The following is a 17,854-nucleotide window of genomic DNA, read 5'->3' as shown; positions in this document are numbered from 1 at the left end:
AGGACTAGTCCCTTGAAGTCATTACAAACAAAATCAAATTAAGTTCAAAATTAAGTGTCTATTATTCACTTAAATTGTAGTTTATATACAATCATTGCATAAACAATAATAAATTGAAAATGAACTCAAAATGAAGAATTAAGATAGGAGTGTGATTTCCACCATTATATTTAAGTAGGATTTTAAAAAAAACTCTTTCTATAAATATAAATAATTTGATAATGTAAATAAGAATCTATCTATTGACATAAATCTTAAATATATTGCTTTTTCTCTGTTCCAATCTATTTTTCTATATTTTTATCAACAATCTAATAAATCTAACTTCATAGTGGAAGGAAAACAGACAATATTAATTCATCTTACAGCATAGAACTCTCATCTAATAAGAAGCACGACTGCTTTAAGTACAAAATCAATTGAGATGTTTTATTATTTTTTCATTGCTCCCTCGAGTGGATGTAGATTACAAAGCATTAAATAGATTGTTTGAAAAACTTCAAAACAGCCACAAATTTGAGAACATTTTTTCGTTGTAACTCCATACACACTTCAACCAATAGTCTTCCCAACATTTTTTCGTTGGAACTCAATACACACTTCAACCAATAGTCTTCCAAGTTCCAACCAATCAGACAAAGCAGAGAAGGGTTCCCAACATTCTGCAGTGATTACACTTGAATTAGCAGCCATATTTTTCCCATTCTGTGCTTCCGCAATGTTATCGTAGTCGACTTTGAAAGCATCATCGGTTTCCTCTCCAAATGAAGAAGATGGATGATTCCTGTAACACCATGGGCCACCACCCACATTGTTGGAGAAAGTGCTGAAATCATTAATGGCGGTGAGAGCATCATAACCATCACGTATTTGCTTGAAATTTTGCATGGGTTCTACTGCGTTAACACAGTCAACTATGAAAGCATCTTTGATTTCATCTCCGCATGAAGGAATTTGAATGTCACACTCTGCTCTTAACATTGTGCTCTCACTCCCCGCAAGATTCTCAGCAATGTTGATGTTCTCTTTTTTGTTCTCATACCCTGCTGAAGTGGCCGTCGTAGAAATGAATTGTGGTGGGAAGTTACACGGCATTGTCATCGAAGAAGACGGCTGATCCCCGTAAGAGCATGGCGCACCACCTACAATGTTGACGACATTGCTGAAATTGTAACCATCACTTATTTGCTTGAAATTCTGCATGGGTTCTACAGAGCCTTGGGAAGCGTATGCTCTCGCGTTGTAAACTTCTTCAATTTGAGAAATTGGAAAACCATTATTAATACCCTGAGAGCTTTGCTGTTTATGAGCAGCCTGGATTTTGGTCGCCTCAACCCTTTTGCTCAAATGAGAATTCCAATGATTTTTAATCTAATTGTCCGTTCTACCAGGAATGCGGCCTGCTATCAACGACCACCTACGTTTCATCAAAGAAATTTTCTTTAACGACAGCAAAGCAGAGTTCACTGAAAAAATTGAACATCTAATGCATTGGAAAGGGGAAAAGGTTAACAATTGTGAGCGCTGTAAGTAAACATTAAAGAGCGCCAATTTGTGAGAAATGGGTTTTGAAATTAAAAAGTTGATAGTTCAATCGCATTTGATATTTATGGGAGACACAGAAACATTCTACAAAACAAATAACTAGCGAAGAAGTGCTGACCTATTGCCAACCAACGTGTGAAGTCTTAAGATCAAGTCCTCTTCATCTGCTGAAATATGGCCACGCTTAATGTCAGGACGAAGATAATTCATCCAACGCCGCCTGCACGCCTTTCCACAACGCAGTAACCCTTTCAAATAACACAGATCAAAGCGTTGTCAGAAAATTGATACACATTAACAAGCAATAGACAAATTACCAACCTGCTTTCAAGGGAAGAGTTCGCCAATTTCCTTCTCCATAGATTTGGATACTTTTCATGACACGGCGTTTTCCCCATCATACGAGCTCCTATAGAATTAAAACTCTATCCTATCTTATGACAGAAGATGATAGTGCAAACAAATTTATAGACGCTAGCGAGTAAAAAGCATTTTGGGAAAAATTAGATGTCTTGAAGATTTAGTCGTTTTCTCTAAAGCCGCATTGTCACCTATCAAGCTCTACTCCCGTACAAGAGGCACATGCAGCGAATTGAAATTGATAAACTATTTAGGACGAACAGTTTGTAAGGTGAAATGCTATTTGTCTTATTACCTGTTTTTACATATCATTGCACTCACGGATAAAATCTTTCATGGGATTTATAGTTTATTGTTTTAAAATATTATTGATTCAGTTGTTGATTGTTTGGTCAATAAAATGGGATGATATTTAAGTAAAGTTGTATCAAAATTACTTTTTTTCTTTAGTAAAAATGATTAAAATTTCAAAATTTATTAATCAAGGGTTATTTAAAGAAAATAAAAAAATACTTCTAGATTGTTATATTTATCACAAGAAGAAAAACGAAGAAAAGTCAAATAGGTCTCCAACAAATCCATGAACTCCATGAACATATGACCCTAGCAAAACTCCAGAAATTATAATGATTAGCCCATATCATTCTGCATCATATATAAGATTTAAGTAACCTAATTAGGAGAAAAAGAATCTCAATCACAAACATTCCATCCTTGGGGAGCATTTCAAGACCATTTAGCTAGAGAACTAACAATGACACTCCATTTTCATGAGATATGAACAAAAGAGATTGAGTTGAAGTACTGAAATAAATCATGAATTTGATGGGCGAGAGAAGTCAAATACCAAGAAGAACTCTTAGAAGTCTTGTTATTAAAAAAGGAAGCTAAAATTGAAAAATCCATCTCACAAATAACATCCTTGCAAATGAATTTGCAAGCTTTCAATAAAGCAACAAGATGGGCACATGCTTCCATTTCATTCATACCAACTCTAGTATGGCCTTAGGAAAAGAGAACTGCATAGAGCTCAAACTATCACAACCAACACCTCCAATCCTACCTAGACTAGGATTACCCATAGACAAATCATCAATATTGATTTTAATAACAACATTAGGGGGAGGTGTCCAATAGCCAACTTTGCTGAAATTTCGAAAAGAAACATGTTGAGAAGTATGAGTCTGATACTTACAAGTAGAAGACACAATAAATTTATCCACATCAAAGTGTTTGACAACCATGAGATCAGATGGAGCAAAGGTTTGATTAAAAGAGTGTTTAGTAGCAAGAGTCTCTTGAACTAAAGTAGTTTCATATTTTTATTTTTTGTGATGAATAATGGCATACATAAACATTAATATATGAAAAAATATAATGTTTAATTAACACAAAAGCAGATGAAATTAAATCATCTTTAAGATATTATGTTGAAACAAAAATACAAAAATTGAATAGTTAAATCACTAGCTACCAGGTATATGCTAGCAAAAAGAGGGGGATAATATTTGTGGGGAGGGGGAACGGGAGCAAAAGGTACATACGAAGGAGGTGTTGCCTATCAGTAATAGTCTCCCAACTTGTAAAAAATCTCTTTTTTTTTTAATTTTCAACTTGGTAATAGTACCATAATCAAGAAAAATGACAATGTCTAGGTGGGAAAACTATCTCCAATCTAGCTTGTCATCATGGCCACATTAAGAATTAGATGAATGTACACATGGAGGAGGGGATGAGACACATTTTTTAGGATGTGAAGGGCCTTGCAAACCATAATGTTCCTGTCTACAACTATGACTACAATCAGGTCAACCTTGAGGTGGTTGAGAGTCACACCTCATGATATAGATATATCCATACTAGTAGGTGAATGAAAAACACAAATAACCATACAAGTGACGTTGGTCCAATTTTTTTTTTATAAATCTAGATCAAAAGCCTCCAAATCCACCTTATTGACACTAAATTGGATTAGTAACCTAACATTAAAATCTACGGTAACTAAATAGTATACATGCAAAATTCATTATCCATCACCCAATCGATATAAAAAGTTATTTTTTCTTTTTAAATTTAAAATAGTATCACCTATCCAATTTGAAAATAAGCTATATGTGATTGTATATTTGAATATTGATCTAGTCACATTAAAATATTATATTCTTGGAGAAGAGATTAGTGAATAATATCACCCTAATCTCATAGATAGAATGAAAGGGGATGCTTGATAGTTTCAAAATAAATATCAAGAGACAATGAGGAATGAACACTCCCAAATTAACTAGCTTGAAACCCCATAAGGACACCTTTCTAGAGAAGACAACAAGAAAAATGAACTAGCTTGGGTTCCACCAAAGTGATCCTATTTTATGTTCACTTTTTAACAAGTCAACATGAACACAAACCCCTTTTATTAAAACATAAGTTACTATATCTTAAATTAAAAAATGTGTTTGTATTAATTTTTACTTGTTACAAAATGGGCATGGCAAGTAAAATTTTAAAAATCTGCATCATCATTAAGAGGAAAAGGACTAAAAATTCCATCTCACATTGATGTTATAAAGTATAGAGAAATGGGGATAAATCCATCACCATCCTTTGCAAGGCTTGTAACCATTGAAATAAGTATTTAGAAATCATTTCTAATCCTTCCACCTAGGCTTTGAATATAATATTTAAGCCTTGTGGACCATTTTATGGGGAATTGAATACAGGATGGTTTAATAAGAATCTAAATTTTGAATACCAATTTTTTTTAGCTTAAAAAGTTGGCCAAGAGAGCCGTATCATAATATTGATAATGAAAGTATTAGAGATAGTACAAGTCTACATTTCTAAGGAATTCAGAAATGGACGTAGGAAAATTTGGAAAGGATTTCATCTTTGAATGTAATCATTTGAGGCCACCATACAAAGTGTTAGTACAAAGTGTTAGTTGATGAAAATATTATATGTAAGAAAAAGTAATAGATATTAAATCTCTTCATTTAAATTAGATATTATTGTATCATTTATTTTATACCTTTCTTATTATAATGTTTGAAAAATTGATTAAATAATTCAAATAAGTTTTCGTCTTCTATTAAATTGGCCATCACTTTACATTTTATTTTTTTCAAGAAATATACTTTAAGATATTTCTTTAATTTAGATGAAAATATTTCTCTAATATAAATGAAGTTAACTATGTTTATAGAACTTTCAAATAATTGAGAATGGTGGGAATTTCAAAGAAAACTTCTTCCCTCTCTTTGATGTTCTAAGACTAGAAATCATGATTAGATTAACAAAATTCCACTGAAATCTTATACCTAATTTTGAGTCAATGAAGGCAAGCCTTAAGTAGGATATCTTGAGCAATTTTCTTTTCTTGGTAGAGTTAAGCTACTTGCAGCGACAAAAGAGTAGAGAATGTTATAATTATTTTTAGTTTGGTGGTGGAATGAAAAACTCTAAATACAGGACTTTATTCACAAATTTAAAATTATTGATCTACTATATTCTTCTCATTAATACTTGAAAAGGAAATCATTCTGTAACATGAAAAGGAAATCATTCTGTGATTTAATCTGGAATCTTCTTTAGAAAAATAGCCCGTCTTCGAAACTTTCACATTAATTCAAAACTACAGCATGTCAAACATGAAAAAACACAGCAATGATAAAATATTTTTCACAGTTTCCATAAAAATATGGATTTCTTTATTATTATTTTTAAATTTGCCGGATTGTTGGGCATCCAAATTCTATATAGGATTCTATATTTCAAGTAAAAGTATACATTATTTTAATTTGATAAAAGGGAATAGAAAGGAATTCTAAGGACATAATCTCTTTCTATGGGTGAAGAGTCTGCAGATAAAGTAGATTCGTGACGATTACATCAAGAGCTATGTCCTGAAAATTTTCAGCCTACCTTACTATGTCTAGTTAAAAAAGAAAACGTATCATTTTGATCTTACTGTCCATTTGAACGGCTAGTGTGAAATGCTTCTGGCAGAGATGGGGTAACACTGCTACGTAAAACATGGCTCAACCTCCTTTCATCTCAACTTTTCTCACTAAATTTGGCCGCATCCTCAGATTCTTGAGCTGCTCTTCCCTTACATCAGACAACATATACTTAATTGTTTAATTTGTCTTCCTCAGCACATGATGTCTTTTTGCCTCATGATGTGGACATTTTTCAAGTAATTGATTTTAGACATATGTTATAGTCTAGTCAATCAGTATTACAAATTTCTATTTGGAATTAGATTTTTGTGATGATGTTATATCTATTTATAGTCTTTTACATACATTTCATTATAGTAATTTTTTTTACTTTTAAAAAGATGGGCGAGTTTTCGCAGAATACGGAACGCTTGCGAAAATCTTTATGGGGCGAGGATGCCCTCGATGATCCCCTTCCTCATTCAGATCCTTATGGATTACAGGGTGATCATGTTTCTCAATGGGTTTTCCAAGGAGGGAAGTGGGCAGATGTGCTAGCTTTGGAGCAGCAAGAGTGGCGTTATAGAGATGATGGCTGGCCGAAATCGGATTATTTAAGGGGTTTTCTGCATCCACAAAATAGAAGTGCTGGTAAGCAGAAACCTAGAAGTTTTAAGGGTTTATCTCTGAGATATAGAAGGAATAGGGTTGGTTTAGGGAATGGGTGGTCAGGAAATAACCCTAGAAAGAACGAGGATTCAGGCAAGTCGACGGTTGGAAAAACTCCTAGGAATCTGTAGACAAAAATGGCAGATGAGTTGAATCTTGATATGGGCAAGTCTTTGGGTAAGGGAAATTATGTGGATAAGCTATGGTTGCCTATTCCCTGTATCTCTGTGGTTGAGGCTCCATTGGATAAGAAGGCTAGGGATTTACATACTTTGGCTATCTTCATTTTGGTTTGGGGAGATAATATTTTGCTTTCAAAATTGCATTGTAAGATTCATGAGTTATGGTATGGTACGCTTTTTTTTTAGGTTCTCTCTTCGAGTTCTTTTACTGTTATCTTTGACTTTGAGGAAGCTAAAATGAAGGCCCTAGAGAAGCCATTTTTTTTGTTTGCTCATAACTTGGTTTTTGGGGAATGCTGGAAACCTCTTTTTTTTTACTTCTCAGGATATTGTTAAAACTATTCCTACTTGGTTTTTGCTTCATAATCTCTCATGAATTTTTTAATCCTAACATTTTGCAAAGAATAGGAGAATCTTTTGGGAATTTTATGCAGTCACATTCTTTAATTAAGGATGGGGTTTTTAGGGTAAAGATTTGTGTTTCAGTTAATTCAACTTCTATCATTCCTTGCAATTGTAATCTGAAGTCTATTGATGGGATTTGGAGGCAAATTATTGTTCATGATTCTGAATGTTTTTCTAAGTCTTCTATGATGATGGACTCTCCACTTTTTGTAAGCCTAGATGGTTTATCTTTAGGTAATAATGAGGTTCAAATTTCAAAACCTGCTGATAAGGGTAGGACAAATCTTGAATCTTTTAACTGCCATGAAAAACAATTGCACTTTAATCCCCATCCCCTTTTCCCTATTATGTTGAAGAGTACTAAAGTGGATTCTGTTAGAAAGAAATTTGTTCTTGATGGTGATGCTTTGCGAAAGTCCAATAACCTGGTTGGACCGGGTTTTGAACTAGGGCTTCCAAATGACGGGGTATCTGCTAAGAGTGCTTCTAAATCTATTTTGGCTAGCCAAGTTCTTGTGGATGGGTTCCCTCAGAGGGAGTCTAATCTTATGGCTCAAGGGCTTAAATCGGGCCTTATTGCTCCAGATGAGAGCCTAATTTCCCAGGTCCAGAAGCTTGTATCCGATAATAACATCATTTTGAATCAATATGTTACTAAAAAAGTGGTTAACTCGATTGATCAGGATCTTGTCAATTTAAATACTTCCTTGTTTATTTCTCCAACCCACTATCCTTTTGAGTTCCTCTCTCCGAATAAAGTTCTTGGTTGTGATGGTGTTTTGTGTGAAGGGAATAAGGTAGTTTTTGATCCTAAAATTAATAAGCCTTTAGTGAAAACTCCTTTATCTCCTTGTTCCCTGGTACTATCTCCTGCTAAGCGGGGTAAGAAGCCAAATGTGTTCTACACTCAGTTGGAAGTAGATGCTGGAATTTAGTCGACTTTTTTGAGTCCAAGTTCAGGTTTTGTGAAGAGGAAAAAGAAATTTAGTCCTCCTTTTACTAGGTTTGTTGCTACCAAAAGAAATTTTTAGGCAACTTTTGTGGTGGGTAAGGAAGGTCAGGATAATGCTCTTAATAAGAGGGGAGATGATGCCTCCCCTTGAGGACAATGAAGGTCATTTCTTGGAATGTTAGGGGCTTAAATGCCCCTAACAAGAGACGCTTGATTAAGTCCCAATTAGACTTAATGAAGTGTGATGATCTTATGGTGCAAGAAACAAAATTGATTGTACAAGGAGCTTATTTTTTGTTTCGTAAATGGAATGCCTAGAATTTATCTGTTTCCCCTTCTGCAGGGTCTTCGGGGGGATGAGCTTTCCTCTGGAATGGTGTTACTACTGAATTATCTCTGGTTGCATATACTCCTCACTAGATGTTGGGTTTGGTGAAGATCAGGGTTTCTAACATTATATTTTGGTTGTTCAACATTTATGATCCGATGAGTTTTTTGGGAAAAGAGATCTTTGGGATTCTTTAACCTTATTCTCCTCCCCTCTTCGGGGACGGTTTGTGGTGTTTGGAGGGGATTCTAATGCTATTATTAGTGAGGATGAAAAATTGTAGGAGTTTTACCTAATAAACTTATTTTGGTTGATTTTAATTCTTTTGTTCAGAAAAATTATTCATTGGATTGTGAAACTTTAAATGGTCCTTTTACTTGCACGAACATGAGGAAGGATTTTTCGCAGATAGAAGAAAGACTTGATCATTTCTTGATTTCTGAAAATTGGTTTTCTTCAGAAGTGGATGTTGTTGCAATGGTTTTTCCTAATTCAGGCTCTGATCATTTTCTAATTATGTTGTCTAGTTTAGATGATAGAGCTCTTGGTAAAACCCTGTTTAAGTTTGAACCTATGTGGTTTAGGGACCCATCTTTTCTAATGCTTTGGGAATCTTGGTGGTCTTTGACTCCTTTTGTTTATGGAACTAGAATGTTTGGGTTTGTCAAAAAACTCTCTTTCATCAAGGAGAAGATCAAGTCCTGGAATGTTTCACATTTCAAAAATAAAATTGTTGAAAAGGCTAGAATCCAAAATTAGCTTGAAGTCTTAAATAGTGTAGTTATGAGTATTGGTCTAGATTCGACTGCTTTTGCTAAGCATAAACTTTTGAATACCCAACTTGAGGAAGCTCTTTCCCGAGAAGAAATCTATTGGCATCAGAAGTCTAGAGACTTGTGGCTTGTGGAAGGGGATAGGAAAACAAAAAAAAATCATTCCTCAACCAAAATGAAGAGATAGAGGAGTAGGATTTCTTGTATTCAGGACTCTTTTGGGGTCTTCTTAACTGAAGAACAGGATATCACCATTGAAGCAATTAGATTCTTTAAATCCTTGTTGATGACATAATCTTCCTCTTTTGATGATAGTTTTACCTCGGCCATCCCTCAACTTATCTCCGAGGAGGATAATAAAATTCTTATGGCCCCTTTTTCGAGTCAAGAGGTGAAAGAGGTCATTTTTTATATGGCCGCTTAGAAGGCTCCAAGTCCTGATGGGTTCACTACTCTGTTCTTCCAAAAATGTTGGTTTTTTCTTGGGGATGAGATTCTACTTGTCCTAGAGGTATCCAGGAGAAATAGATCTATTTTAATGAAAATAAATACTACACTTATTGCCATCATCCCTAAGACAGAGAATCATAAGTCTTCTTTTGATTTTTGCCCAATCGCTTTATGTAACACATTCTATGAAATAACTACTAAGGAAATCTCTATGAGGCTTGCTAGGCTCATCCCTAAGATTATTTTGGGTGAGTAGGGTGGATTTTTTCCTGGTAGGGAAACTACAGAAGGGGCCATTGTGGAACATGAGGTTGTGCAATCTATCTATACCCTATCAATTCCTGTAATGATTCTCAAATTTGATATGATGAAAGCTTATGATAGGTAAGATGGCAAGCTTTATCTTCTATTCTTAGAAAATTTGGTTTTGGGGTCAAGTGGGTGAGATGAATTAATGAATGTATTTCAACTTCCAAATTTTTTGTTATCTTGAATGGTTCCCCTCGTGGTTTTTTTGCCTCATCTAGAGGGCTTCGACAAGGTGATCCTTTGTCTCCTTTTCTGTTTATCATTTTGGCTGAAGCCTTAAGTAGATATATCCTGGCTTCTAGGGAGGCTAGTCTTTGGAAAGGTATTAGTATTCCAAATATGGCAGATAGGCACTCACATTGTCTTTTTTCTGATGATACCTTATTGTTTGGGCGAGCTACTATGTCTGAGGCAAAAGTTATTAGTAAGATTATCATAGATTATTCAGCCTTTTCAGGGCAAAAAGTGAATAGTGCTGAATCTAAGATTTTTTTTCTTAATGTTTCTCCCTTGGTACAATTGAGATTGGTTACATTTTGGGGATTTAATGTTGGTCACTTCCCTTGCAAGTACTTAGGGATTCCTTTTTTTACTGGTTCTGAAAAGCATAACTTTTGGGAAAGAGTATCCTCTTCCCTATCGATAAGGATTCTTTGTTGGAGACATAACTGGCTTACTTTCCTTGGTAAGATAGTGCTTATCAAGTCTGTTTTGAATGCAGTTCTTATTTATCTTATGCCAGTCTTAAAGGATCCTAAAAAAGAAGTTGTTAATTTGTAGTTAGTTTTGAGGTCCTTCTTGTGGAATGATATTGTTAGTGGTAGGGATAAAATACCATTGTTGGCTTGGGATAACATTTATTCTCTGAAGAACCTGGGAGAAGCTGGTATCAGAGAATTGGGTAAGCAAAATTTGGCATTAGGGGATAAATTAGTGTGGAAGCTATATAAAGAACCTTCTTCCAAGTTGGCTTTGATTCGGTTTGCAAATTATTTAGCAAATAGATCTAGGGAGGCTATTTTCACAGCTTCTTCACTTCCCAATGGACCAGCAATATGGAATTTTATGTTTGAATATAGGTCTGTTATCCTCCCTGGTTTATCTTGGCTTGTGCATAATGGTAGGAAAGCCAAATTTTGGGAGGAAGTATGGAATGGTTATTCTTCTTTTACTAGTATTAGAGATTGGTCAACCCTTATGTCTCAGTTAAAGTCTTCTTGGGGAATTTTTGTGGCAGATTTTTTTAATTTGGATTTGTCTGGTCTTGTGCCAGTTGCTAGATGGAAATTGATTGATTCATTCCCTATTGGGCAAGAGTTTAAGTCTACTAATGTTGAGGAATTAAATAAGCGGCAAATTGTTTATTCGGAAAGAGATGATGAGTTAATTTGGATCCATTCTAAGTCTGGGGGTATACGCTTAAAGATAGGTATAAGTTTTTATTTGCTAGCTGCAGGGGGGAATTGTGACCCTTTAGAATTTTTTGGCATATTGCCTGTCTTCCAAAGGTAGATGATTTTGATTGGTTGTCTTTCTAGGATAGATTCCTCACTGGTGTGAGATTAGATAGACTTGGGATTATGGTAGTGCTTCCTTGTGTGTTGTGTGGTTGTTCTTGGGAATCGACTGATCACCTTTTATTCATTGTCCCTTTGCTTCAGAATGTTGGTATTGGCATTTTGGGAAATTGAATTGGTCTGCAACATTATGTGGGGATATGCAGTCCTAGTTTATGAGTTGGCCTTATTTGTGCTCATCCCCTTTTTATGCTTGTTTGTGGGACATTTCCCCTTCTATTCTGATTTGGAATATATTTCTTGAGAGGAATAAAAAAATTTTAGGAAAAGGGTTTCGTCCCTGGCAGATGTGCTTTACTGTATAGAAAAATCCATTTTAGAATCTGCTTTGGCTTTTATATACAAGGGTTTGGATTCTTGATGTTCTTTTTCCTCTTGGGATAGCTGGATTACAAGGCATTGGTTGACCTTGCATTTACTTGGTTGCTACCTCCTTGGTCCAAGTATAAGCTAAATTTTTATGGTGGCTCACGAGGAAACCTAGGTAAGTTTGCCATTGGGGTGGTGGTTACTGATAATGATTCCAAAATTGTTATGGCAAGGTGTCAGTGTATCCCGGATGGGACTAATAATGCTGCAAAATTTCAAGCACTTTCTATTGGTCTACATTTGTTGATTTTATTGAATTTTAAAAATGTTATGATTGAAGGAGATTCTATGGTGGTATTTTATGTTGTAGCCAATCGAGTTTGTTATTCTTGGCATCTACGATATTGATTGGATAAAATTTTATTACAACTTAAGTTTTTTAATTCGTATTGTTTTTCTCATTGTTAAAGGGAAGCAATTTTTATTGTAGATTATTTGGCTAATAAGGCATTAGATGAGAATAGTCAAATCCTAGAGGATATATATGTTTGTTGTCTGTCTCCTTTTCCTAAGAAACCTGAGCAGTTTCTTGAGGTCTTCTTGTGGAGGTATTTATTTTTATTTGATTGTTTTTGGGTCTCCCTCTTAGGCTATGCCTCAACCTTGCACTTTACTTGGGATCATTAACATTTATGCATATTTAGTGAGATTGAGTACGGGGCTTGTTTTTTGGCTCTCTACTTGATGTCATTAGATTGCATTCTTGTTTATAATTGTAAGGATTGTGCTGGCCGGATCATTGCTTCTAAGATGATGTGTTGATTGGTGGCGTCTTGGGTGAGGTGTATGATCTTCTTGCAGTAGTTTATGATATTTCTTGTACGGCTCTTTGCTTAGCACGACCTTTCTTATCTTAGGCTTCCGTTAATGATTCCTTCTATGTGGTGTGGCGGCTTGAGAGCCTTTGCTGATATGGGTAATGAATTAAGGCCCGTGTGGCGTTATGGTTTCGTAATAGTTTTTTTGATGAGATGGTATGTCAAGCTTGTGTGATTTTGTGGCTGTTAGTTGTATGAGGTTGGAAAATAATGATGTTTCTTTTTATTCTTTTATATATGCTCAATGGCTCTATGTATTTTGCATTGCTTGTTTCTTATGCTTTTCTATGTTTTCTTGATGGATGTTTATAGTGCCAGTTATATAATTTCACTACGTGTTAATATTTTTTATTTTTCAGGATACTCATGCCTTCGATGATGAGAAGCTTGGTAGGTTGTTTATGTTACATTCTTCAGAGTTTTATTTTACTATTTGTAAGGTGGTGGGCCAGAGGTGGCTTGTGGAAAATGCTAATGTTTTCCTTGCTAAAGTGGCTTCTCGGTTTGTTACCGTTTGTATGGATATGCTCATGGATGCTTCTTTGTTTTGGGCATTATCGGATGCATACTTGCATTCCTCTTTTTATTATGCTCTTGATTTGGATAGTGCTCTCTCTTTTTATCATTTTGAACTTGGTAATTTTCCTTAAGGTGAAATTTGATCTCAACATCAATTATTATCTAATGGATAGCATTGTGAATTACTTTCTGTATTGAGAAGAGGTTTGGTTTCTGATAACTATGATGATACTATGCTTTCTCTTGAAGTGTTCTTGGATCATGTGTCGCCGGTTAGCTTGGCTGCTGCTGTAAATGTTTTTTCAAGTTTACACTTATGTCTCTTCCAAGCATGGTGGAACCTTTGCAGGTGATTTATCTGGATGATCAGGTTTTGCTCGACTCTCGGTGTGAGGTGATTTTGCCTCCTCCAGATTTGGATCCAAGCAACTAGTTTCTTCATCCTTGATGGTTGCATGCTTGGCCCTTTTTTTAAGTTTTTCAACAGGTAAATTTTGTAATTGGCTCCCAAGCTTTGGATGGGTTGGGTTCTCATATTGTACTCGAGATTGGCTTCTAAGCATTTTTGGATAGTTTGGGCATGGGTTGCAGGGTTGAAATCTCCTATTTTCATGTAATTTTGTATGCTATATCCAACCATTGGTGGTCTTTTTATGAGAAAGACTAGAGGTTTTCTTTGCCTAGTTCTTTCCTACCGGTGCTCTTTGAACCAGGTTTGTAAAAATTCATAATTAATAAAATTAGTGGTTCTCCACTTTTATTGAAAAAAAATTTAGAAAAAATAAGTTTAAAATTTTCCTCTTCATATTTGTAGCGGTTATGTTTGTAAATAGATTGGTAGTCAGTTTTAAAATATTCTATGTTTTAAAAATATTCTATGTTTAAAGAAATTATAGAATTATTAGTAATAATGTTTATATGTAAGAAAAACTAATGCTTTAGTTAGAGAAAGGTCTTGCTTATCTATATAAATATTTCTTCAAAATGATAATTCATATGAGACTTCAGCTGGAAATACTTCTTCAAAAGTAAATTAGAATTTTAGCCAACTCTTTGCATAGACAAATCTTAGAAAAATAATTATGGGTATGCCAAAATATAAATATTAAGAATATAATTAGCTTGTAATAAATAAATTGACAATGAAAATTAGAAGATAAATCTTAAAAGGGGGATAGAAGTGGATGGCTTCATCAAAATGAAATAGATAATAAAATCTATTTACATAAAATATTAGGATCAAATAAGTATTGAAAAATAAAAAAGCCACGTCATAAATACTTAGATCAAATCAAACAAATAAATGTAGAGATTAAATAAATAAAACAAAAGTTCTTTTCTAGAAATGCTATGTAGATATATTATTATATGATTGTATATTTTTAATTTATATGCATGAAAACCAAGAGTAATTTTAAAAATTACTTAGAGATTATATTCAATGCTTGTTGTTATAGGTCACTTTGATGACTATAAGAAATCATGTAATTATGAATTTGAACTACTCAACTACATTTCTAAACAACACTACGTAGATTTGAGCTCTATAAATATTTTGTGTTTTATTGAGATTGTCTTGATGCATATATCTTCTTTTGTGTAAAAGCTCAATTTTGTGTATTTAAGATTTCTCTACTGATAAGAAATATTTCTCTCCTTGATAAAAAAAAACCTATGATATTGGGTCTAAACTATTGAAGGCATTTAGAAATCATGCAGGAGATGTCCTAGATGGCATAATAAGGAATTCCTTTTTTTAATGCTCATAGACTTATGATGCTAGTATTTGTTTGAGTTAGTACTCCAAAGGTGGTAATTAAAAAAAATTACTTTTTGATTACAAAACAACAACTAATTACAAAGGTGAATTTCACTCTGAATATAATATAAACTAGTAGTTTTGGGTTCAATTTGATCAATAATAGAATTGAACTAAGTCACTTGCATAACTAAAAGATCCCAGTTAGTTGTTTTTGGCTTGCATTGTGTTCTTTTTTGTTAATCTCTTTGGGGTGCTTCCCCTGTTTCTGTCATTGTTTAATGGTTGTTTAGACTTTGGTTTAACTCTATTTATTTTTTTATGGATTTGTGTTTCAGATCCCTGTAAAACCTGTTTAGCTTAATCAAAAACTTGTGGAACTAAAGTTAGTGAGAAAAAGATAAAATTGAATACAAATAGAATCAAGATTTAGAATATATACCAAATTTTATTATGAATCAAGTAATATATATTTTCATTGTAAACATTAATTAGTTTGAATTGAGCCCAAAATGAAGGACACTTCAAGGCATCACATGTCACCATTACAATAGTTTTTCTAGACTGTTAAGTATTGCAACATATAGAGTCTTATATATCATAGATAATTCCTTGTTATTTGTTAGGATAAACAAGTTTTGAGGTGACCAAAAACCCCTTACAATAGGTTTTCAAGGGACCCAAAACCCTAAGATTTTATCAGGATCTCAAACCCAAAATAAACAACTACAAACAACACATCAAAGAAAAACAACAACCTAAAACCAGCCTAGCAGCAAACAAATATTGATGAAACCTAGTTGAACAAGGAGGAGGCCAAAGACTTTCACTAGAACAAGGGTTTTATCAAGGCTCCCTTAACCTTTAACAACAACCAAGGGTGTTTTTAGGCACCCATAACCTGGTTAATGGGTTTTACAAGGCTCTCACAACTAGAATTGGGTTTTGAATTAGCTCTCACAACCAAACAAGAAGGGTTTTCCTAGGCTCCCATAACCTAAACTAGCATCTCCTCACAACAATAATCCATCATGCCCAAACCAACCAAAATCAAACAATGGCCAAACTGGGCCCTTGAAAAATACTAGCAACCAACAAGCCCTTGAAAGAAACAAAAAACATAAGGTTTTTCTAGGCTCCCTCAACCTTGAGAGTGGGTTTTAGAAGGCTCCCACAAACTGTCATGGCCCAGACAGCAACAAATCTATAGAAGAAAACAAGAGGCTTTTTAAGGGCTCCCTCAACAATCAACACGAGATGGGAAACAATGAATATGTACAACACCCAAAACCTCCAATGAAGAGCACCATAAGGGTTTTGAAAGGATCCCTCAATTAGTAGCACTACTCAGTAGCCAAAATGCCCCCCCATCCATGGTCTCCACCTCAGTAGGACCAGAGGGAAATAAAATCAACTAGCTAGACCACCGAACCTTAACCACAAAAAGCACTAGCCACAATGATCTTTCACACCTACTTTGCACCTGAATAGGAGAAAGGGCCACATCAATAAGACAGGAAGGAGAGCAAATTCCCAGCTCAAAAAACATACTTTGATCTTGAAACTCAAGAAACCACTCCACCTCCATAGGAGAGCACACCTTCTCAAATAAAGAATCATGAGAACAAGGGAAAGGAGAAAAAGAAACCCTCAATAAGGAATAAAAAAGGAAAGACCAGAGGGATATCATACACCTCAAACCACGCCCATCTTCCAACAAACAACAAACTTCCAAGACCAAACAAGGCCCTGCTCCTAGCATCCAAGATAGATTGATACAACCAAACGCCAACCAAGGAAGCAAGGAAGAGTTGGAAGGATAGAAAAGATAGGCCAAAGCCACCACTGACACCCACAACACCAACAAACTCTTAAATAGTAAGCTCACCTCCCACCCACTACAACCTAAACTAGCACTGCCACAAACAAACATAGACCTAGACAAACAGTGACAGAGGGAAAAAAAAGAATACAGAAGAGAGAATTGACCACAGAAAAAACACCATCAACCACAAACCTTTCCCCCACCGTCATCATCACCATCCTCCTCCCCATCACCTGAATCTTCACCCCCTAAAACCCTCGCACTTTGGTTCATGTCTGCTTTGCATATCTCACTCCCACTTATGTTTGAAACCCTCACGCTTCCATTCCCGCCCCCTCCATAGGTAATTCCTTGTTATTCACATATTTTATGTAATTTTACTATCTTCCAAATATTCTTAAAAATTTCTTTTCGCATGTATCTTTAATTGAAATATTTTAAATTTATTGCATTCTAATAATATTTTTCATTTTGTTTCTCTCCCTACAAGCAAGATGAAAGAATTTATAATCAAAATATAATTAAATATATTTAAATGATCTAAATTATTCGATTTGATAATTAACTAATTAATTTTCCTTAAAAATTAAATGTTTGATTAAATTTATTATATTAATTCAAAATAATTTAATTATTTATTAATCACAAATACTTTTTTGAAGCCATGTTCAATGCCATTATAAATTAACTCTCGACACTCTTTGAATAATTAAAAGGTTTCTCCAGAATCAATGTGACAAGTTTTGATACCCATGCATGGCATAACATGCAACTAAAAGGAATTGCTAAACTATTTAGGATAAAAATTCTAATTTTTCTTTGATTTTTTTAATTACAATTATTCCTATACATTATTTCAATAAGGGAAGAAAACATTTACTATTATTTATTTTTTATTATTTTAAAATATTATCAATTCATTTATTGATCATTTGGTCATTATAACGAATGATATTTAAGTGAAGTACTTTTATATTAAAAAATATTAAAATATTCTATATTTGTTCAAATTTGTGGTGTAGCTATCTCTTGACAATCATTTTTTTAGGTAGGAGATCTTCTATACTATTTCCTTTTGT

General features: G+C 34.2%; 1 protein-coding gene across 1 annotated transcript; it reads right to left on the bottom strand.

Annotated features, from left to right (window-relative positions):
* Positions 1–1,371: 1,371 nt before the first annotated feature.
* Positions 1,372–1,924, bottom strand: LOC131029144 (transcription repressor MYB5-like). The gene is made up of 3 exons (XM_057959541.2): positions 1,867–1,924; positions 1,664–1,793; positions 1,372–1,417 (listed from the first exon to the last, which is right to left on the bottom strand). Exons 1-3 carry the CDS (start codon positions 1,922–1,924, stop codon positions 1,372–1,374), a joined length of 234 nt encoding a protein of 77 aa, XP_057815524.2.
* Between the last annotated feature and the right edge of the window lie 15,930 nt (positions 1,925–17,854).

This window comes from Cryptomeria japonica, chromosome 1 (assembly GCF_030272615.1).
Source record: "Cryptomeria japonica chromosome 1, Sugi_1.0, whole genome shotgun sequence".
Classification (NCBI taxonomy): Eukaryota; Viridiplantae; Streptophyta; class Pinopsida; order Cupressales; family Cupressaceae; genus Cryptomeria; species Cryptomeria japonica.
Note: the sequence above shows the minus strand (reverse complement) of the source record. Positions and strands in the feature narration are given on the sequence as shown.